Source organism: Rhinoderma darwinii, chromosome 8, assembly GCF_050947455.1.
Source record: "Rhinoderma darwinii isolate aRhiDar2 chromosome 8, aRhiDar2.hap1, whole genome shotgun sequence".
NCBI lineage: Eukaryota > Metazoa > Chordata > Amphibia > Anura > Rhinodermatidae > Rhinoderma > Rhinoderma darwinii.
The window spans coordinates 15,797,141-15,821,249 of NC_134694.1; the positions used below are offsets into that span (position 1 = coordinate 15,797,141).

The 24,109-nt window shown below is 41.1% G+C and overlaps 1 protein-coding gene across 4 annotated transcripts in view; it reads right to left on the bottom strand.

Annotated features, from left to right (window-relative positions):
* CACNA1F (calcium voltage-gated channel subunit alpha1 F) overlaps window positions 1–24,109 on the bottom strand; it is an 86,230-nt gene that overhangs the window by 24,938 nt on the left and 37,183 nt on the right. For 3 of the 4 annotated variants that reach the window (XR_012850302.1, XM_075835281.1, XM_075835280.1), the window contains exons 19-39: window positions 23,727–23,805; window positions 23,367–23,409; window positions 22,943–22,991; window positions 22,714–22,849; window positions 21,659–21,788; window positions 21,504–21,563; window positions 19,961–20,067; window positions 18,611–18,698; window positions 18,317–18,424; window positions 16,243–16,295; window positions 14,890–15,036; window positions 14,163–14,364; window positions 13,431–13,589; window positions 12,718–12,828; window positions 12,064–12,147; window positions 9,089–9,109; window positions 5,617–5,745; window positions 3,446–3,511; window positions 3,253–3,344; window positions 2,540–2,699; window positions 13–140 (exon numbers count right to left, since the gene is read on the bottom strand). Coding sequence is in view for 3 of the 4 variants with exons in the window: in XM_075835281.1 (XP_075691396.1) it covers window positions 13–140; window positions 2,540–2,699; window positions 3,253–3,344; window positions 3,446–3,511; window positions 5,617–5,745; window positions 9,089–9,109; window positions 12,064–12,147; window positions 12,718–12,828; window positions 13,431–13,589; window positions 14,163–14,364; window positions 14,890–15,036; window positions 16,243–16,295; window positions 18,317–18,424; window positions 18,611–18,698; window positions 19,961–20,067; window positions 21,504–21,563; window positions 21,659–21,788; window positions 22,714–22,849; window positions 22,943–22,991; window positions 23,367–23,409; window positions 23,727–23,805 (2,152 nt within the window). In the remaining variant the exon portion in view is untranslated. The remainder of the gene's footprint in view (window positions 1–12; window positions 141–2,539; window positions 2,700–3,252; window positions 3,345–3,445; window positions 3,512–5,616; window positions 5,746–9,088; window positions 9,110–12,063; window positions 12,148–12,717; window positions 12,829–13,430; window positions 13,590–14,162; window positions 14,365–14,889; window positions 15,037–16,242; window positions 16,296–18,316; window positions 18,425–18,610; window positions 18,699–19,960; window positions 20,068–21,503; window positions 21,564–21,658; window positions 21,789–22,713; window positions 22,850–22,942; window positions 22,992–23,366; window positions 23,410–23,726; window positions 23,806–24,109) is intronic. The other variant, XM_075835282.1, reaches the window with a different exon arrangement.

Below are 24,109 nucleotides of genomic sequence, written 5' to 3' on the forward strand. Positions count from 1 at the left end.
TTAAGAACTTACTTTGCTTCCGGGTCATATTCAGACCAGATCCTCTTAAACTCATCCAAATGATGGGGCCCAAGAATCGACCAATCTCTTGTGAGATAATCAAAATTGTCCATGATGACGGCGACAAACAAGTTAATGATCTGAAATGAAAAAAATGCAATTAATCCTCGCGTCTTAAAAAAAAAATGAAAAAAAAAAATGAATAATGAATAATAGCAGCAATAAACTGCTGGAAAAAAGTGCTGTCTATTTATTAGATGAACTGACGGCTCTGCAGTATTGGGATAACCAATTGATTTCTGAGGTGAATCCTTGCAGATTTCGCCCTTGTTTTGTGGCCTGAATCCATAGCAGGGCCTCTCACGCTTCAGGCAGGGTTCAGCTTATCCTAGATGGAAATTGAGTCACCTAATACTTCTCAGTAGCTGGATTGCATTATACGACGGGAAATATAAGGCCTCAGAAATAAAGCCAAGAGGATAATAACGAGGCATTTTCATGGTTTTACCTCAGAAAACCTCACATCATTGGATTTCAATTGCAGCTGGATACAAGGACATAGAATTGAGGACAATCGCTATGATATCATTTTACAATAAATTACTTAGGCTTTACATATGATAATGCCACCACCATGATACAGATCTGAAGCCTAAGGAAATCTAACAATGAGTCTTCCAAGTGTCTCAGTAGTCTGAGCAGTAACCTTCCATTACATTAATGAACATGAGCGCTCACAATTAGACACAAGGACATTTTTTGGTCTGATTTGAGTTCTACCAGTCCATGAATTGGTTTCAGCCATTAGGACGCATTGGCGAATTGATTTGATATTTGCTTTAGATGGATGAATTAACTCTCCCATTGAATTCTATGGATTGGCGAATCTTCAAATCATGAAGAATAATTTTCTCATTTTTACCTGCAATGATTAGTGCTAAATAGGGGGACATCAGTGAATGGAAGGAGGACACATTAAAAAAAATGCAAATGGTAACATGAATATATTTTTAAGCGTGATTATCATCATTAACCAATGCTGCATCTGTGCCTGCAATCTACCAGGGCCTCCTGGAAGGATTCCTTCAGGCATTGAATATAAAAGAATAAAATATATCATTACTCCACTACATATTTTGAAATAAGAGCCGCCATGGTGATCAGCTGATCTCTGCGAGTCCGCCTCCTGAGACCCCTGACAAGCCGATTTTGCAGGGGGAAGAGGTGGCCAGCTACTTATGTAATGTAGTATTACATGGTGGCCACTCTAGCTCATAGGGGGGGTACTGAGCAGGAGACCCTTTTCTATGACCTAGGACATATGGACAATTCCTCATGAGACATTAGCACTTTAAATACATAAGGAGTTAATCTGTGCCTACTGTAATCCCACTGATCCTGAGGGTTGTTGTTTGGCACGCCCAAGGTCTTCTAGTAAAATATGTTTAGGCATCACTTGAGGAGCAGAGACCTGTAAAGCTGGCCATACACTTGAAACAATTGTACAGCCGACAGCTATTCTTCCCGACTCCCCCATAGACATGCCAAGCCGAGCGTCCATGTGTTTTCAACAGGGAGAAGTGAAAAAGCCGCTGCCAGACTCCTCTGGCAGCGGCTTATCTATTTGCAAACAAAAGAAATGGGCATGTTGAAATTCAACATGCCCAACCCTTCATCCCCCCGACATTTGCCATCGGCGGAGAGTCGAGACGCCACCATATAGATTAGATGGTCACCCGGATCTGCTGAAATCAGCGTGTTTGGCCGACGTACATCGAATGTATATAGCCAGCCTTAGTCAGCACCAATCCTCTAATACGTTTTCCTGAGCACCCACTGTGTTAACTCCTTAAAGGGGTTCTCTGCTCTCAACAGTCCCTGCTGGTTAGAAGGGTCTCTTGACAATAAGATGATCACAAAGTGTCCTCGTGATGGGAGACCTGTCAGTAAGTGTTCAATTTCCCAGCAGCGCCACCACAAGGGAAATGAACCATTACACAGTGTTCATTCGTATTAATGGGTTGTTTGTGTAACGCAGGCCAGGATAGGTCCCCCGGAGCGAGACATACTCTTTGTAACTGCTCCCCAATATGGGTTTTCTAAACTGGACAACCTCTTTAAACACATCTAATAGATTGCCCTTAGAGTCACTGTCTTATTTTAGGGTGGTATTTTAAAAAGACGGTCCTAGATGTGATTAAGAGCATCTAGATGGCACTACAGATCTTGGTCTTTAGCACTGCTGACTTGCAGGACTAGGACACTGGGTATAAATCTAATATGGGGCACATCTGAATGCAATTTGCATGGTCTTTCCAGGTTGTTATGGGCTTTCTTAGGATATTCTGGAATTTTAAAAACCCATATAGGAGAAATATCATGTGTGTACGGTTTAGACAGGAAAATTATATATTGCGAGACCAAATGGAGACAAGAACCAAAGCAAGCAGTTACATTCTCCGATCAGTACTGCAGGCTAATAGCGAAGTGACTGGTAGAAAGGAATAAATCTCCAGGAACTGACCCATCTTCTACTTACCAAGAAAGCACAAAGCATGAAAAAGCTGATAAAATACACAATGGCAAAGTTGCTTCCACAGGTAAATTCTTCCTCCGGAGCAAAGTCAGATTCAATGTCACATCTCTTGCCTGGCAAACTGGCCAACATGATCTCTTGCCAGGCCTCACCTGTGGCACATCTAAGAAAAATAAGAGAAAAGTCACCAGTGTAGCTGAGAACTAAGAATTTTATATTATTTCTGAGTAATATATGGTGAGAGACCTTCTACCCTCACCCCCATCTCCCAAAAAATAAGATTAGTATCATAAAACATCTAAATAAACTATAATACATATGCTCATACCCTGAATTTGGGTCCAGTTGCCGGCATCAGCTATAATATCGCCTTAGAACAAGCTTAAAGCATTTGTATTATTATGTTTTATTGTTATATTATATTCTTTTATATGTGGCAAATAACAGATCTGCACGATCATTGCTCCTGAGTCTTATTGGTTCAGGTTGAGATGGGTACAGCACATGCGAGCAGAAATCCAAAAATACGACTTGCAGAGCCATGTTCACTTCTAGAGACAAGATCCTACCTATTTTATATATGATCCCACAGATATTGCTTTCCCATGAGCCACCCTATATGTTTATAGTGTTAGTTTATGGCTGTAGTGTCTCCATCATCATCATCATCATCATCATCATCATCATCATCATCACACAGCTGGTGATGTCCGTACCTGAAGAGCAGCAGTACGGCCTGCGGGAAGGTCTGAAAGTTGTTATTACGGTTTATTTGCGTTCCATCCTGCATGGCAATTTTTCCAAATGTCTATATACAAGAACAAAGCAGAGGTTGGAGGCATAAAGCTGGCTCACACTGCGACTGTAAATGATAAGCTGATAGTCACACACCGTACACGTCTGCCTCACCTGCATGCCGATAACAGCATAGATGAAAAATATCATGGCTATCAGAAGAGCAACATATGGCAAAGCCTAGAGGAGGACAAAATCATAGGGAGAGATGTAAAAAGTCTTATAAAAGAGCTCATGTAGCCGGAGGCTGATAATAAAACCGACACTGATATACAGGGTCAAGGACAGTTTACCGTCTGGTTATTATACTCCCATTAAGATATATAATCTGTGTGATAGGTGGTAAAGCTTTACCGGTTTTCTGCGATTAAAAATGAGTTTTTATCCTATACAGAAATGTGCAGCGGAATCACTTACCAAGGTATATTAGATAAAGGAATTCTCCAATGGTCAGAAAACCCAGTTGACACCCCAATAGAAAAAAAATTAAGCTTGTAATATAATTACCAGTGAAATTTTCCCCCGTTCCAACACCGCCAGCCTTCATCTCCACTTCACTGTTAGGGTATGTTCACACGGCCCGTAAACACCAGAAAAACGGCCGAAAAATGGGAAGAAGAACGCCTCCAAAAATCTGCCCATTGTTTTCAATGGGAAAACGGCGTTCTGTTCCGACAGGCCGTTTTTTTACGTTACCGTTTTGAAAAACGTCCGCATAAAAAAACAGCCACGAAAAAGAAGTGCCTGTCACTTCTTCAGCCGTTTTTGGAGCCGTTTTTCATAGACTCTATAGAAAACAGCTCCAAAAACGGCCGTAAAAAACGCAGCATAAAACGCAGTGAAAATCGCGAGTGGCTTAAAAAACTTCTGAAAATCAGGAGCTGTTTTCCCTTGAAAACAGCTCTGTATTTTCAGCCGTTTTTGGTTAAGCGTGTGAACATACCCTTATACCCTTGACATGATGACATGACGTCATCATAGATTCATTTAGTTTGGTTAATTTTTTACGTTCTGATTTCCCCCTTGTCAGCCAGCAAAAGCCTGTGCCCACATCTAGTTTTTAGTTGCTGCACATGTATAGGATCGAAAACATTTCTAATCTAAGAAAACCTCTTTGAATTGTTACTTTTTATTCCATTTTTTGGGTAGCAAGGAGACCAAATAAGAGCAACTCAGGCTGTTATTCTTGTATTTTTTACACCGTGTGGGATAAATAATGTTACCCTGTAATAGTTTGCACCTTTGCAGATGCGGCGATACCACTTATGTTTTATTTTTACATTACTTTGACGGAAGAATGGGAAAAAGTGTTTTTTTAATATAAACTTTCAATATTTTCTATTTTTGTTTACTACAAAAAAAGGTGTTTTTTGTTTTACTTTTATTTTATTGATTTTCGTCTAATTGTTTGAACGCTGGTACCTATGTATTGCAGTGTATTGTGATTTTTACCTGCTCCTATTGAGCCCTGTCTCTGGCAGGATTGAGTAGAAGTAGAAAGATGGCAGACCTGGGGGCCTTCATTAGGCTTCCGGACTGCCATGGGAACCATTGGCACCCTGCAATCTGGTTGCAGGAAGGCCGATCGGGTAACGCAGGGAGCATCCCCCTCTTTCTAATGGCTTAGATGCCACGGTCGCTATTGACTATGGCATCTAAGTGGCTAAATGTCTGGGATTTGTTATCTTCAATTTCAGCCTTTGCAGTGAAGTGTCATCATAGTTATGGACATTTTATAAAACAGATTCAGTACATGCAGCAATAAAGGAGATATAAATATAGTGTGGGATATATCAATGTTTAAAGCATGGATGCCTTACCCCATGCACACGACCGTAGATTTAATCTGTAATTACGGATGAAATTGCGGACCAATTAATTTGTACGGGTCACGGACACCTTTCCGTATATTTATTGTTTTTTTTCCGTATATTTATTATATTTATGTTTTTTGTCCGTAATTACGGCACGGACTCCCCATAGGAGTCTATGGGCGCTTCCGTAATTACGAATGGCTACGGATGTGCATCCGTAGTCATCCGTAATTACAGAAGCGTTGCTATGCGATGCCAGGGGATTACCCAAGATTCCTCCCTGTTTTTTTTTGTGGATTCGTAAGTACGGATGCACTACGGACCATATTTGCGGACAGCATGCCGTATATGCAGATGACTACCGATCCGTATTTGCGGACAGTAAAAACCATTATGGTCGTGTGCATGAGGCCTTAAAGTTTAAGTACCTAATGCACCCGGCTCAAGACCTTTCATGTTGTTTGCACTCACCTGGAAGGATTTTATAAATGTCCACAGCAATGTCCTTATACCTTCTCCCTTACTAAGCAGCTTCACCAAACGCATCACACGGAAGAGGCGAAAGAAGGTGATGGAAATTCGGGAGCTATCTTCTGAACTCTGGGAAGAAGCACAGCAAAGAGAAGAGTGATCAGGAAAGAGAAGAGTGATCAGGAAAGAGAAGAGTGATCAGGAAAAAGAAGAGTGATCAGGAAAGAGAAGAGTGATCAGGAAAGAGAAGAGTGATCAGGAAAGAGAAGAGTGATCAGGAAAGAGAAGAGTGATCAGGAAAGGGAAGAGTGATCAGGAAAGAGAAGAGTGATCAGGAAAGAGAAGAGTGATCAGGAAAAAGAAGAGTGATCAGGAAAGAGAAGACTGATCAGGAAAGAGAAGAGTGATCAGGAAAGAGAAGAGTGATCAGGAAAGAGAAGAGTGATCAGGAAAGAGAAGAGTGATCAGGAAAGAGAAGAGTGATCAGGAAAGAGAAGAGTGATCAGTTTAAAGGAAAACTCCACTAATGCACAACATATCATATAATATTCCAGTTTAAATCTACGTAAAATGTTGAACATCTTTGCTGATACTTTGCTATAATGATCTTGTACTGTCATTTGATTATATGATCTTTTATTCTCTGTTCAAACAGAAAGCTAAATTAAAAATTCTACTGGTTTTCTGTTATCAGAAAACCAGTGCATTATGGGAGCTCAGATAACACTCAGGTGCTTAGACCGAAGCTGTTAGATCACATATCAGTCTGATATAAACCAAATACAGATTCCAAAATAACTACAAATTTGACTTGGGCTGATCTGCAACATCCGTTACATCCCATGATGGTAATGGAGTGCCGCTGTTTCTGGAAAGAATAAAAAAATAATCCTGTTTCTTTAATTCAGACAACATCCTTAAAAATATATATACTCTCAAAGGCTTTATTTAATGGGGTTCTCCAGTTTAGAAAACCCATTTTTATATACCCTATCATGGAATTTTGAGTTAAAGGGTTACACCCAGAATCAACAAATATCACCTATTCACAGGATAGGTGATTATGGTCTGATCGCTGGGGACCCCACTTATGGGACCTCAACTTATCGCGAGAACAAAGGAACCTAACCCCTTGTTCCTCCTCAATGCTCGAGCGCAGTGAGGAGGACATTGAATGGAGCGGCGGTCATGCATGCGTGCTGCCGCCCCATTCAAAGTCTTTGGGAATTACAGGGGCCTCTGTTCAGGATCCTCATCTCTTAGGCACAGTGGAGAGTGGTTACTGTAACGTCCATGGCTGCGGACCATCGTTCAGACTTACCATCTGACGGCTCCGGCCATGGACGTCTCTGTTCCCGGCAGCATCTCCCTCCAGGGAGACACCGGTACTCACTTCCGGGTTCTGAGACCGATTCCCGCAGGGCGCGTGCGCGTGCACGGCCTTAAAGGGCCAGTACGTGTCCAGCTGTCTATTGGCAGTAATTAGCCCAGAATGCTGCTGGACTATAAAACGGACTCTGCCCACTTGTTCCTTGCCTGAGCGTTTTTGTATACCTAAAATTTGTCTTGCAAATGGTCTCCCGGTGTTTTCCAGTTCCCAGTGTTACCCTTCCTGCTGCCTGTACCCTGTATCCCGTGCTATCGTATCTACTGTGCCATCTATAGTGAGAGTCAAGTCGTGTCTTCCGCTGCATCTTCTGTGCCATCTACTGTGAAAGTCAAGTTGTATCTCCGCTACTGTCTACATTGCCTCAGGTACCTGTTCTGGACTATAGACATTGTTTTGTACATAGTTGGCCAGCTGCTATCCCGCTACGCGGTACGGCCCAGTGGGTCCACACTCCGTGCCGTGACAGTTACAAAGAGCCTCTCTCACTTTGAGGGACCCGTCTTGTCCTGCATTAAACAGACAAGCCATTGATATAAATGGACACTGTGTAATGTTTTTTTTCCCCTGTGGTGGCGCTGCAGCGAATTTCAACACTTACTGCAAGGTTTCCCCAGATCACAGCTGATCACTGGTGGTCCCAGCAGGTGACACTTTGTGATCAGCTTATTGTGAAAGTAACCTTCTAACAAGTAGGGATTGTCTAAAGCGAAGAAAACCCCTTTAATAAGGAGGGGAGTGTATGGATCACAACATACCAGTTATGCATGGGCAGAAGGGATGGATAGCTACATTTGTACATTTAGTAATGACTGGCTTTTTGAATCCATATTTTTGCTTCTTACTACCTACAGCTATTGGAAACCTATTGTTTGCTTTCATGAGGTTACAACATTACTTCCCATGATGCTGCCAGCCATCAGTGATGTCCCTGATCTTGTTTTACTCTCTATAGTCGTCTCCTGCTATTAATTTAAAGAGGCTCTGTCACCAGATTTTGCAGCCCCTATCTGCTATTGCAGCAGATAGGCGCTGCTCGGTAGATTACAGTAACGTTTTTATTTTTTAAAAACGAGCATTTTTGGCCAAGTTATGACCATTTTTGTAGTTATGCAAATGAGGCTTGCAAAAGTCCAAGTGGGTGTGTTTAAAAGTAAAAGTCCAAGTGGGCGTGTATTATGTGCGTACATCGGGGCGTTTTTAATACTTTTACTAGCTGGCCGTTCTGATGAGAAGTATCATCCACTTCTCTTCAGAACGCCCAGCTTCTGGCAGTGCAGACACACAGCGTGTTCTCGAGAGATCACGCTGTGTCGTCACTCACAGGTCCTGCATCGTGTCAGACGAGCGGGGACACATCGGCACCAGAGGCTACAGATGATTCTGCAGCAGCATCAGCGTTTGCAGGTAAGTCGATGTAGCTACTTACCTGCAAATGCTGATGCTGCTGCAGAATCAACTGTAGCCTCTGGTGCCGATGTGGCCGACACGATGCAGGACCTGTGAGTGACGTCACAGATCTGCACTGCCAGAAGCTGGGCGTTGTGAAGAGAAGTGGATGATACTTCTCGTCAGAACGCCCAGCTAGTAAAAGTATTAAAAACGCCCCGATGTACGCACATAATACACGCCCACTTGGACTTTTACTTTTAAACACACCCACTTGGACTTTTGCAAGCCTCATTTGCATAAATACAAAAATGGTCATATCTTGGCCAAAAATGCTCGTTTTTTAAAAATAAAAACGTTACTGTAATCTACATTGCAGCGCCTATCTGCTGCAATAGCAGATAGGGGCTGAAAAATCTGGTGACAGAGCCTCTTTAAGGAGCTTTGAGTAATAGACGGAAAAGGAGGGGGAAGATTTTCAGAGGTTGGGGAGATTAAACATGAGGAAAAGAAAGCCTCTTATTGAGGTCTCTTTACAGTTCATACAAAACTGTTACAAAAGTATGGGCAGATATGTGGCACGGATATTATGACTTTACATTTTTGAAATTTTTATTCTTTGGTTACAATCCCTTACAAATGACATACATTATACGACACCATGAAGGATTCAATGACTGAAGATTAACTACCTACCTCCCCGACATGCCATCCATTCTGCATGATACATGTATGACAGGAGTTGGGGGTGATGAAGGGTAACATTGATGACGATGATGAAGATGGTTGTCAAGATGATGAATCCAAGGGTGCATGTGACAATGTATAGGGAGATAACATCAATTAATCACAAACAAACATTATTTTATCAATTTATAAACCCATTATGATCAAATCAATGAATACAAATAGAAACCATCAGTATATTACAGATAATGATTCTGATGTAAACTTCCAATAATCTGGCACACCTGACATACAAGGTGCCCAATTATTGTTTCCTTTTTTTTGCCCTATTAGAAAACCTGACATATTATTCACTGGTTTCCAATAGTGTCAAGGCTCCCTTTATATTTAAAGGGTTTGTCCATAGCTAATCCCCTACTCTTTAACACTTGGAAGACATGGCAGAAAATTAGATGCCATCTCCAGCTTTCCCCTCTGATATCTCTTCATCTACCCATAATTTGTAACCCCCACTTTCAGGGTGGTAACCCACGTTCTATCTTCCATAGATTGCACACGTTAGGAATTACCTCCCTAAAACAACTTGTACACCTAGAAGAACGTAGGATTGTTTTACTTTCGGAAATGCGCCTCAAGTTTCCGGATCTCCCCATTGACCATTTTAGTTACCTCCAAGTTGAAAGCTATATAAAAATGGTTTTAAAACAATTTCCAGAACAGGAATGGAATCCTTACCTGCTCCTAAACAAAATTCCCCCAAAGGCCAAATAACTCGGAATTACCAATTCATTCATATTCCCCTTGACTATTCTCAAACCCAGACCCCTCTAACTAAATGGCAGAATGATGACCGGACCCTAACTCACACCACCATACTAGCGGCTCTGGAACAGGCACACAAATATCTTCCTTCGGCCCGCTTCCTGGAAAGGAGACTTAAAATTGCCAATAGGTCTTACCTGACCCCGCTTGTGGATCACAATATCGGCATCTATGATACTTCACATTGTTTTAAATGCCATGCACCTCATGCCAATCTCTATCATTGTTTATGGTCCTGCCCTCTCATTCACACATTTTGGTCCCGTTTAGGCACATTCACTACTACTCGCCTTACAACTTTTGTCATTAATACGGTATTGTGGGGGTTGTTTGGATATATGGACCCTGAGATCCACAAATGTTCCCCCGAAGCACACAAATTATTACACTATGTGGCAGCGGCAGGGGTGGAAGCCATACTACAAACCTGGCTTGCTGTCCAAACCCCACCCTTCATATTATTCCTGGATAAACTTTCCTATTTATTAAAAATGGATTGGGTGGAGGCTTCTCTCCATAAGGAAATTCAGGTTCAACAATTTTTGGATACATGGGAAACGTTTATTATATTGCTGCCACATAACATCCAATTGAAAATAAATAAAATGCTGCTTTGAATCAACAATCTGGTTCCAAGAACAGGTTCTCCTCGGGAATAGAACTTTGTAAGTTGTGATCAGGATCCTGGATGTCTTTTGGTGTGGGCAAGAACCATGGACATTATATATTTTTGATCTGGTCTTTTTGATCCTATCTCTTACTCTATGTGATGGGTTGTGTGGGGATGCGGGGATCCTGATGTGCGGTAGGCTGGTTCTTTGCGGGTATCTCCATCCCCGTTCATGCTCTATATCATCTGATGGGGTGGGAGGGGTTGTTCATACTAAAATATGTTAATATCTCATCATCTGCATTGTTTTGTTTAAAAGCACAGCGAGCTAACAAATAGTTATTTTGTTTTCTCGTTTCCTTCCCCTTTCCCCTCCCCCTTACATTACCTGCCCAAATTGGCCAACTATCTGATATTGTCTTGCTCTTTTAAGATAGATATTTGATGGACTCTAATAGGTATCTATTGCCTTACATTGTCCCCCTCCCCTTCTTCCCTTTTGTTTCCCTTATTAAAAAGTATTTTCAAATACTTCAATAAAAAGTATAAAGAAAAAAAAGGGATTGTCCAGGATTAGAAAAATTTGGATGCTTTCTTCCAAAAACAATGCTACACATGTCTATAGGTTGTGTGGTATTGCATCTCAACCCCATTAACTTCAATAGAGCTAAGCTGCAATACCAGACACAACCTGTGGACAAGTGTGGTGTTGTTTCTGTCAGAAAGCAGCCATGTTTTTCGAATCCTGTACAAATGCTTTAAAGGGATTGTCCAGGATTAGAAAACCATTGCTGTATTCTTCCAAAATCTTTGCCACACCGATCCCAAGGTTGTGTGTGGTATAGCAGCTCAGCTCCATTCACTTCCATGGATCTAAACTGCTATATCAGACACAACCAATGGAGAGGTGTGGCGCTGTTTTGGGAAAAAAGCAGCTATCTTTTTCTAATCCTGGACAAGCCCTTCAACTTTTCTCTACTGATTGTTTACTTGAAAGGGAGCACGATTTTCACTACCGAGACACCATGCCAAGGGTGTACATACCACAGAAACATCCAATGACACTTGGTCCCAAGCTCAGGTTGGATACATGGATGGTGTGACACATACAGGACTCTCTCTTACCACAAACATCACAGTATTAGTAGAAATTGAAGTAGAAGCCAAACTGAGAGTCATGCTGCCCTTCTCTCCTACAAGGAATACTGTGGTCATAACCAATAACTATGGCCCTCTGTCATACAATGGGGAGTATAATGCCATAAACCACCACAAGGAAGGCTGACTGTGACAGAAACATTGCGGTGGTCACTGGTGGTTCCCTTCATTGTAACAAGCAGACACTGGGACAGCTAAACCAGCTCTATAGTGTGGGGACCCCACCTAACATCTCATATCCTAGTCTTCTGGACCCCTGTGACAGTGACATAGGTGGAGTGGAATATTGGTATAAACTATATCACATCTGAATTTTTTTTTATTTTTTTTTGGATTGATGTTAGCCTTTAAATACTTTAAGTTTATACTTCATCACTCTCAGTTCAGTACTCACATTGACTTCTGTCACCGCAATATCGACTAGACTGCCCACTACGATAAGTGCATCAAATGTGTTCCAGGCATCACAGAAATAATGCTGGTGAGACAAAAAATAGCAAGAGTTGGAAATCATATATTATACTTACAGTATTTACACCTTTCTTTCAGCCAGCAGTAACTTTTTCAGCAATTTGTGCTACAGTAGCCCCTCTGTGGGATCGGATCAGACAGCCTGGCCTTCGCTCCCTATGCGCATCAATGAGCTTTGGGTGTCCGTGACCCTGTCATCAGTTCATCGGTTGTCTTCCCTTGTAGCACTTTTGGTAGGTAATAACCACTACATACCGGAAACCCCACACAAGACCGGCTGTTTTCTAGACGCTCTGACCCACTCGTCTAGTCATCACAATTTGGCCCTAATAAGAGTCGCTCAGATCCTTACACTTGCCAATTTTTCCTGCTTCAAACACATCAACTTCAGCATTGACTGGTCACTTGATGCCCAATATATCCCATCCCTTGTCAGGCGCCATTGTAACCAGATAATCAATGTTATTAATTTCAGCAGTATATCAGCGGGTGGTCTATACATATCATGACTATATAGAGAGAGAAATGCAGGAAAATCATTTTAGAAAAGCAAGAAAGTGAAGCGGAGGGGACTGACCTTAGGTCTGAATGCGATGATTTTCAGCACCATCTCCACAGTGAACAGACCAGTAAAAACCATGTTTAGGATGTCCATAGCATAATTAAATGGCTGAGACTGTTCATAATGCTTTATAGAAAACAGAAAAAAAGATTTAATAGCTATGTTGGTGAACTCTTCACGTCCATATGGGTATTATTAGAAATAAAAATTATTATTATATTTTATTAGAAGTCTAACTACTTACTTCAACATAACCAACTAGGACACAAAGAACCCAACACTTGTTAATGTACATTAAATAAAACTTAGGGCCTGTTCACTTCTGCTTTTTGGTTTCGGTTTTTCTACTCCGTCAGAGGAGTAGAACAACAAAAATACCGGAAGCGCCAGTTCTGTTGACCAATGGAGACAACCGGAGCCTGACAGCAGCCATGGACTTTAAAGGGTTCAGTTGGGTTTCTGTCGGGGTGTCTGTGATTTCACTGGAAACAATAGTGCAGCACGATGTGCTATTGTATCCGCTATTTTTGGCCGGATCTGCGACAGAGGTCCCTAATGGAGCCTCCAACACAGATGTGAACAGGCCCTTATAAAACTAAATCCCATTAGAAAGTGACTGTCTGAATAATTCATTAACCAAATACTGCATCTATCTAATTACTGTGACTGATCTCCATAGAGTATGATGTGTGCAGAATATAAATATAGTCATTGAAGTTGGCATTTACCTGCATTGCCAGGGCGATGGTGTTGAGTAGAATAAGCACAAACATGATGTACTCAAAGCCAGTGGAGTTGACCATGTACCAGACTTTGTACTGATATTTTTCTTTGGGGATATACCTGCGCAGAGGTTGAGCCTTCAGAGCGTATTCCACACATTGTCTCTAAACAGATATAATACATTCAATTCAGGAAAATGTATTACGAGAAAAGTTTATTGCATAAAGTGGCTAATAATTGACCAGGATGGTGATTCTTAGTTGGCGAGGAAGCTTATGTGAGTCTGAATGAATGAGTCTGAGCAGCCGCAAAAAGTGCTCGCATGACCTTATGTGCCGTATAGTAACCCACTGACTTCCCTCTAGCAGGGCATCTTAGAGATGTCCCAAATCATAGAACCTCGTCATATTACCTGTGCTCTTTAAAAAGTACCTGCACTTTCTGCAAACTTTTGATATCATAGAGACATATCAAAAGTTTGGATCAATGGGGATCCAGGAGGCCCCCACTGTTGCTGAAACGAAGGGGCAGAAGAAGCGCTAAGCTGTGATCTGCGCTCCTTGTTAGGCTGAAGGCGGCTCACATAGGACCCCCACTGATCCAAACTTTTTCTATGTCTCTATGACAAATCAACAGTTTTCAGAAAGTGCAGTTACGAGTTCATTGCCAAGTGTTTAGAAATCAATAAAAAGTATCAGGTGAATGAATAAATCTTTGTGTTGTGTATTTTTTGGTACCTGGTTCTTGTCCAGCTCACAGTTCTTATACTCCTGCTCACCCTGTGCTCGAAAAGTTATGATCACAAAACCTACAAAAATGTTCATCATGAAGAATGCAATAATGATGATGTAGACAATGAAAAAGATAGAAATTTCCACACGGTAATTGTAAATCGGTCCAACATTTTCCCCATTGGCATCGATTGCCTTATACAATAGCCTAAAGGAAGAGTAAGACAAAATGAGATTAATGCTTGCCCAATTGGGAATGCAAAGACACAAAGAGTCACCTAGAATGTTTTTGAGCTCAAGTACTGAAATGTTGATCTGCGGCTGATATTATGTCTCTAAACGTACTTTTTTTTTGCGATCAGAAAGCAAAACCCATTCATGTTCAGAAACATGACTCACAAATACACTGTTCGTAGTAGGTTGGTTCATTAGGTGCAGTGTCTAAAGGATCTGTTATGTGCTCGGAGGTGGCTCTCCAGCACCCTGCAGGCTACCAGAACATGCTGGGTGTTGTAGTTTCACAACAGCTGGAGACCCACAGGTAGCAAACTACTGTACTGAGGTATTTCCAGAATGCATACTTTAATATTAACCCTATTCTGGTAGATGGTTTTATATAACAGCGCTCATAGTTGTTTTATTATATCCAGGTTAATTTACTACATATAACACTACAGATAAACCTTGGCTGTTTTTATATACCGGTCCCTTTAACTTCCCCACATTGACTTACGATGGCCAGCCCTCAAAGGTGGACACAGTGAAAAGGGCCATCATTCCAGACAGAACATGGTCAAAGTTGAAGTCGCTGTTGTGCCAGATTCTCTCCCGCACCATTGGGTGGGTGACATCTCCATCCTTGTACACAATGAATGTGCCCCTGTGGTAAGAACAATATAAAATGTTCGAAAAGTTAAATCATGGACAGAGCTCTGTCTGGTCAGTTGGCGTGTATGTGTATCCAGATTCCAGAACATTTATGCATCACGAGCAGATTCTGTGGATATATTTTTGGATGCGAAAAACCGCAGAAAAAATTAAACGGTTATGCAAAATTGCAGCATAAATGGCACATCTTTAGTGAAATTTTTCAATAATCGCTGAAAAAAAAAAACACCCCGAACCTGCTCGCTTGAATAGACCCTTTGAAGTAGCAATAACGATTGGCTTAAAGGGGTTATCCCAAGACCAACTTTTATCACCTATTAACAAAACAGTGATTAATGCCTGATTCCTGGGGGCCCCACCAATTACTAAAACCAGGGTCCTGAGCCCCATGTTCCTCTTTACTGCACAATCGCAGTGAGGAGGACTTTGAATGGAGGTTGAGCATTCGTCAAGTCGCTCCATTTTATGTATATGGGACTGATGGAAACAGCCGAGTACAGCGCTCGGCTGTTTCCGTCAGCCTCATAGACATTGAATGTAGGGCGCATGATCGCAGAGGGGAGGAACAGGGGGGATGGAGCTCGAGACCCCCGTTCTAGTGATTGGTTGGGGACCCAGTGATCAGACATTCATTACCTATACTGTTAATGTTAATCTAAGCACAACCCCGTTAAGTAAAAATACTTTGTATATATAACTTTTTGTGTATTGTATAGTAGGTCATAATCTCTAAATGTGTTTGCAAGGGCCCTGCAATATAAACTAGATTGGTCATTTCTATTAATTTTATTATTGTTTTCATTGTCAATATATTGTTGTAGTGGTAAATTTATATATTGCCTTATACTTGGCATATGCGTAATTCTAAACTAAACGCAATTAAATTATTTATAATTAATATATTTTGCCATTTGTCTTTTTTTGTCTGCCTTCTTGTTTTGAAAGCATTACAAAGAGTGGCATAGTGTGCTGCTCTATTCTGTCCTACAAACCCCCACCTCCAAAAAAACCAGACAGACCATTAGAAAGTGGGATCTGTCAGGATCAATTACACAATGGTTCCCTCATATCCGTCATGGCTCCTGTAAAAACGGAAGTCATGACACCAGTGTGATCAGAGCCTTACCTATTGGTATGCTTATGTAAGTATATGAGTACTATGTATAGGGGCTCGTGTTACTATTGGCAGGGCACTTACTTGCAGTCCTCCGGACTATGCTTGGCCTCATCAGTACAGCTGAAAAACTTGCCCTGCAGAGAGGTGTCATGTAAATTAAAGCTGACAGGTGACATAGAAAAGAGGTGAAAGGAGGAACAAGTACACAAGCAGTGATTTAAAGTTACGGGGAGGTTGTGCAAGTACATGGGTAGACAACGTTTATGAAACCTTTTGTGCAACAAAATGTAAAAATATTCTAGACTAAAAACAGAATTTGTATCTCAAAGTAACGTAAGCAATACTTTTACTTTATTATTATTTTTCTAATATTAATGCTTTACTATTGTCATTTGTTTTAAAAAGAAAATTAAAGTAAAGAATTTACAAAAAAAACAACTAAATATGTATTATTAAATATGCAATTTTTTCTATTTTTAATTGGTCACATCTTCTCCAAAACATAATTTTTCGAGTGATATTGACCTTCTCTATGTCCTTTTACTATTAAGCCTGATGTCTTATAAAGTCTTACTGACTGTATGTGTATATTCATACATCGCGTCCGCAACGTTTAAACAGACCCAATCACTGTAGGATAACTCACCACGTGTCCGGTATGTGGGTGGTATTGCTTAGAGGGTCAATTGGACAGTCCACTTCACATATGAATTTCTGATGATAGGTCACCTTTAAGGTCCCTGTTTCCTAACTAAAGATCTCAGTTTGGCTATGCTGTGCACATTAAATCTAGAAAATTGCCGCTATCTAGCTTAGTATTACCAGAGGATAGATCTCAGTGTGATGTACTGTAACTGCAAAGTCTAGAACACTATATAAGAAGACCAAAATGGTGTATGGTCTCTATTGCGGGCCATACAATATCTTCTCTCACTAACCCTAATATAACAAGACAACACACAATTGGGTATGTTAATAGCAAGAAGACTAAATAGTCACTCTAAATACACAAAAATAAGTTTATTTAGAAATAAGCATACTACATAAGCATATTTAAAAACATTTAAAACAGCAAATCATGCTGGACCTAATTCATAGGGGGTTGCACCTAAATCCCTCAGCATATAAGGCTACTACAAAGGCATAAAAAGTATTGCATCAAACCGTAAACATGGTTGCGACATAGTTACAAGGTAGCCAAAGGATGGGATAAAGGTGTCTGAATGCCCAAAGAAGACCAAAATGGTGTATGGTCTCTAATGGTCATACAATATCTTCTCGAACTAACCCTAAACATGCATTCTTAAATTAGGCAAGCATGCGTGTTTACTGTCATAGGAAGATGGGGATAAGCTGCTGCCAGACTCCACTTCTGGCAACGTTGGTCTCCTGGAACTGGGCATGCCCAATCCTTGTTTTCCCTGTCAGCAGATTATGGGGGCAGTCTAGCTGGCCCCATACACATCAAATTGTTGGCAAATTCTGCTAAAATCGTGTCTGGACAGCTTAAGAGAATGGAAAATTCACACAAAAATGCACCTAGTATTGGGTAGGGAAAATCCATCTTGGCCCACCCTTATTTCACTCTTAACCAGTCATTGGGCACGCCAAATCTAATAATATAACATTGAAGGCAGATCCTGTCAAAATTAGGGGCCGACAAAAATAGAACGGGTATAGCCAGCTCCAGTCCAAGTAATGACCCAAGACCCCTGAACCCCGATTCAATAACACTGACGCTATTACTATGGCTATTCCATTTATTTCATAGCACACAGAGCATTTAAATAGCTATTTAGAATCAGAAAAGTCATTTTGTTTGCTCAGATAACTAACGGAGGTATAGACAAAATATACAGGAATGGTGATATAGATTCACAGACACTGATCTAGTCATTAAGATCTACAAGTCACGATTGGAACATACATAATGTAGCATCATCCGATGAGAGATGTTAGGAAGATTGGGGTCCTACAAAAGGGTAGTGTGACCCTCATGACCTTTCCTCTTTTTATTTGCTAACATTGCAGTGACTATGGAGAGAAAAGTCCAGTGCAGGGAGATGGTTCGACCTGAGCGCCCTCTATGGCTGAAACCTGAAAGTGAACATCATAGATACATATGTACAAATAGACTGATATATGTTTTTTTCACCTTAAAGAGTTGAACCCCGATGCAGGCGAACATGAACTGGAGAAGGGTGGTGACTATCATAATGTTACCGATCGTGCGGATGGCAACAAACACGCATTGGACGACATGCTGAAAAGAGAGAGGTACCATTCATGTAGTAACCCTGGCAGACTGATGCTGTATACAGTTATGTTCCCTTTATTTCCCTGAAGGAGTTAACAGTCTACAGTTTTCTGACCACCCGAACATGTACTTGATGTAATGATGTAGAATTTCATGAATAATGGTGGATACTTTTCTGTGGTAGATTGTTACCTTTAGCCCCTTGGCTCGGTTGATGGCTCTCAGCGGACGTAGCACTCTCAGTACACGGAGAATCTTTACCACGGAGATGGCACTTGAGCTGCAGCAACACACAGAATTACGTGAGGCTTGAACATAGTAAATCTACCACTACTGAAAATCATTCAAGAACAGAGGTGACATTTTGCAGCAATGTAAAAAACACTCTGCCTTGACTTTTCTATGAATTCCCTAATATAACGTTCTTATTGGTGTCGCTCCCTTTACAAGATAGGGAGATTCCAAAAACAAACTTCAAACCAATTCCTTGAAGGTGTCATCAGCAGAATGCAGGCCTTCTTTGCAGTAGACTGTAATCTTTGATTTTCACTGCCCGTCAGCGAAGTCTGACACCCCTTATTATACATATACCATCACTTCCCAAAAGATGTCCATTACAAATGATGTGCTTTTATCTTCAAAACAACAACTTCCCTCAGTCCTTGATGCCATATAATCTAAATTCATCAATTTTACTGAAATTATCAACACCCTCCTAAAGATGCATTCATACGTTGCCGTCATATCGCATTTTTTGCCACGATTTTGGAAAAATCATGACAAAAAAACGCAATATGAAGTGTGAATACACCATAACGTCTTCCTTTGCATCCTCTTTCTTTTAGGATAAGTAACAGGTGCTTGTTTTTACCTTTTGACCCAAGTAGGGTGCACAAGCACTTACAGCAATGTACATGTAAAGCAATTGTACAATTGTATGACGACAACAATAAGACTACAGTTCTCTCTTAGGATGAACCATATTGAAATCGACTAGACTGTCGAGGGTTTTGTCTTTGTCTCCTCTAACTTCAATATGTTGTCAATTCTTATAGTATGTGATTTTTGTTTATTTTAAGGGGAAATCCAGTCAAAATGATCTTCTAATATGTCATATGCGAGTAGATCAGTGAAGATCAAGACTGGTGAAGTCCGTCATCTCAGACCACCACTGATTTCCAATATGAAGATCCATATGGCACTAAGATTTCTATAACTTGAAATCTGACACAATATTCTAAGCAGCGGCCATTCAAATCAATGGCAGTGTTGCGAGTGTCAGATTTCCCGTAACAGAAATCTCTCAGCAGTATCAAAGGGTCTCTGCGCTTTATAGAGCCCTTTTGTTCTGAATATCAGTGCTGGTTAGAGATTACAGACCTCACCAATCTTCTCACATGTATCTATGGCCTATCAGAAGATCATTTTGTTTGGATTTCCCCTTTAATTAAAATGACATTTCTGTTTTGTGGCCTTTTTGCTTGCGTTCAATTCTGTCCTCTGGAGAATGAATGAGGGAAGAAACAAGTGTTCCTGACTCACTGAATCCCAAAGGAGATGAGAGACACACTAACAACAAGCAGATCCAGGAGGTTGAACCAGTTTCTGCAGAAAGAGCCTTTGTGCAGGAAGGCACCGTATGCCGTCATCTGGAGGAGACACAAGGAGGGCGAGGAAGAGGGGGCGCATTACACCACTGATAGTAAAAAGATAAATAACGAGAAGAAGCAAAAATTACAACATGTACGAACACGGCAAGGACACAGCTATATATATATATATATATATATATATATATATACACTGCTCAGGCCTCGTTCATGCCGGGGTTACGCAGGTTTTTTAGCACAATAGAATATATATATATATATATATATATATACACATACATACATACATATATAGTTTTGTTATAACCAGGAAGAGAAATGCAGCATGTAGTGTATAGAATCAATATAAGGCTCTGTTCACACTAGCATCATGGCTTACATTAACGACAGAAGTCATGATCCCATGACAGATCCATTATCCAACAGATACAAACTGACAACGATGGACCCCATTGACTTTAATAGGGTCCGTCAGTTTCCAGTATTTTTGATGGCACGAATAGCAATGCAGACTGCACTATTTTACCATTGAAAATAGGGAATTGCCGATGGAAGTCCCGACAGAGGCTCCGGAATGAGAACAGTGCCAAATAATGATGTTTGTTTCAGTGCAGCTGTAAGGCCTCATGCACACGACCGTAGCTATGTGCACGGTCGCGATTTTCGGGTTGGACGGCCGCGGAGTGTCACTTGCAAATTGCGGGCCGTGCACATGGCCGCATGCATTAATTTTTATGAGCCTGGACTGCAAAACACGGCCGTAATAAGACATGTCCGTTCTTTTTGCGGTCCAGGCTCCTGGGCCATGCACGGACCGTGGAAACCACGGTCGTGTGCATGGGCCCATTGAAATGAATTGCGGCCGCAAAAATATGTTCGTCTGCATAGGGCCTAAGTAAGACTTCTCTACACAGGGCCAAAGTCAGCACAAGGCAAACCGGACAGATGCCAGAGACCACTGGGCTTGGGGGGCCTATGGCAATCTGGCATGCTTTATGTTTGTCAAGCAGAGGCTGAGGTAGACATGGGGGTCCACGGTTACTCTGTTGCCTAAGGGCCCAAATGGAGCTGGCCCAGACTCCACATGCTTATCTCCGACTATCATATACATAGAACATAGGTAGCTACAAAAAACACAGTAAAGTATCAAATAGGCAAAATTAATTTGTAATACAACTTGTACACTGGTCATAATCCAGCTCTCGCAAACTCCTCAGCTACAAAACTGCCTGGTTAGGCAACATTTTTAACCACAAAGCTAAGCAGATTTGCGAATGAGGGATCACAGAAGTCTCAGGGCTGTAAGGGCGGACATATCGGTTCAGAGAAACAGAAATAACTAAGAAGCTAAGGGATACCTGACGTAATAAACCCAAAGAAAGAGAAAAAAGTACCACTAATAGAAATAAGACAAATCCTAAAGAAAAAAAAGGAGGTCATGGAGAAAGGGCGGAATACAAAAAAAATCTCCCCACCTTCAGTAGGATCTCCACTGTGAAGATGGAGGTGAAAGCATAGTCAAAATAACCCAAAATCTGCAAAAACAATGAGGACAACAGTGATGACATACTGTGATAAAATTAATAAAATGACACCCTCTTATGTTTTGAAACATCTTTATGGTACTCACATGATTACGGAAAGAGTGGGCACGTATTGGATCTTCGGCCGCCAGGGAGATGCTGCTTAGAATGATGAAGACCAGAATGAGATTGGTGAAAATATGGTGATGAATTAATCGATGACAACCAACTCTGAGCCTGAAACAAAAGGGTAATGAGGAACGGGAATCCGAAGCAATATTGTTAATACATGATACAATGAGAAATAATCTTTCCTAATATAAACTGAGACTGGTCTGTGATACAGAACTACGGGAGACAATAGATTGATAACTTGCTGATATATCTACGAGTCCTTAAATACTAGAGAGATCTATGCGAGTCAGGGAGAACAGTGTCCATCACATGGATATTGTCCATTGTACTCCACAAATGAACCCTTAGGGGACTGTTCTAAATCATTGATTCTACTCCAGAACATTGTTTCTTAAACGGTTTCTTCTGGGATTCACCAGCCAAACCATGGCAATGCCTGGACCTCACTAGCAGCGTACACTCATGCCGAAAGAAGAACATGTAGAATGCCACCAGTGCCATCCCCAGTATCAGCCATAGAATATCTAGTACCAGCCTCTGATCCTCCAGTAACAGGCACCGTGTCCACAGTCAGTACAACACTTACTTTATTCTACTGCCTCTACTGCTAGAAGAAGGAAATTAACTTTCTTTTTCTGTTCGGGTGCCAACCTGCATATGAAAATGTCTTCTTGGATAAAGTGATTTTTGGTAGATTGTGTCTGGGAACAGTGGGACTGTCCTGCTGAATCCGACATGAATGGGAGGTATCCCGCGTCTTATCAGATACTGGGTGCCACCTCAACAGTGAGGCCCACCACACAGTTACAGAAGCATCCAACATACACTTTTTCCTTAGTACAGACCCTAATAAAAGCAGAGACTTACAATTTTCCAGACCTCATTCGCTAGACCACTGGCATGCAATATGTTACAACTAGATATTGAAAATGTGGCTGTAATAGCCCAATTCTCCAAAGCCCATAGTCCCAAAATCTATAGGCATTAGCGACACAGAATTACATAACAGTATTATATAGCCTCTTACAGGTTGGTGTTGCTCAAAATGAAGAAGGCACTGCCCTCTGGTATTGGGAGAACTTTCTCCTTCGGTGCAAACTCTGCAAGTTTATCCAGGTGAGAATCCGGTAGACTTCCCTCTTCATCTTCCTCATCTTCAGCTGCTGAAGGGACAAAAAGACATTTTGCCATCGATTTAACGAATGACAAAAATGTAACTATCACTACAAGACATCAAGCAAGGAACATCTACTTACACTCTTCACTTCCCTCTTCTTCCTCATGATCTTCTTCTTCACATGGAACCTGCAGGATGAACACATGTGTATTTGATAACAGGAAGATGGCAGGAAAATGTCTGCTTTCTACCAGAAACGGCGCCTCTCTTGTCCATGGGGTGTGTCTGATATTGCAGAACATTAAAGTAAATGTTGCTGTGCTGCAATACCAAACACAGCCTATGGACACAAGTGGCGCTGTTTCTGGAAGAAAGCAGACATCTTTTTCTAGTCTCTTACAACCACTATAAGCTCTAGATAAATACCAGTGGCTACTACAACATTACTACAAGGTCTATTTCTACCTCCTTATGAAGTAAGGTGTTTTACACACCTGTAATATGCCAGAATTATTGGTGCTCTTAGAAAATTGTTATACAAGATTGTAAAATGCAAGCCTTACCTTAACGGAGCTATCTTCTTTCTTCCCAGACTTCTTGCCTCCCCTGAAAGTAATCACAAATATAGGTGTTGTTATTATGTATACTATCTAGCCACCCTGCGAGCTCCACCATATACATGCTAAAGATGCCTCTTAGGCTCCGTTCACATCTGCGTCAGGGCTCCTTTCTGATGGTCCGTCTGAGCTTTCCGTCAGAACGGAGCCCTGACTGACACAAACGCAAACCATAGGTTTCCGTTTCCATCACCATTCATTTCAATGGTGACGGATCCGGTGCCAATGGTTTCCATTTGTCTCCGTTGTGCAAGGGTTCCGTCGTTTTGACGGAATCAATAGCGTAGTCGACTACATTACTCTCACTTCTTATCTTTGCTGTTAATATTGTCTCCATCAGCCAGATTGTCCACAGCGATAGCCAAGAAGACGTTCAGTAAAATATCTGTGCAGAAAAGTCAAGGACGTATCTATATGATGCACAAGAAATACTCTCAGAACACCAGATATTCCCCTAAATTCTCTCATGAATAATAAATCAGTATCATAAATTGACTATAATTTATCAGTTATTGATTCCGTCTATTAGTCGATTAAATAAAGACACAAGTTTATAAGAGCTGCTTCAGTTTGACTCTATAAAGACGCCACCTTGAAAAACAACATCCAACATTTGAGTAGCTGAAATGTAGGGTGCTGTATACGGTTTCCATCAGCTTCTTCATATGTTCATAGGCTGGCACTGATCC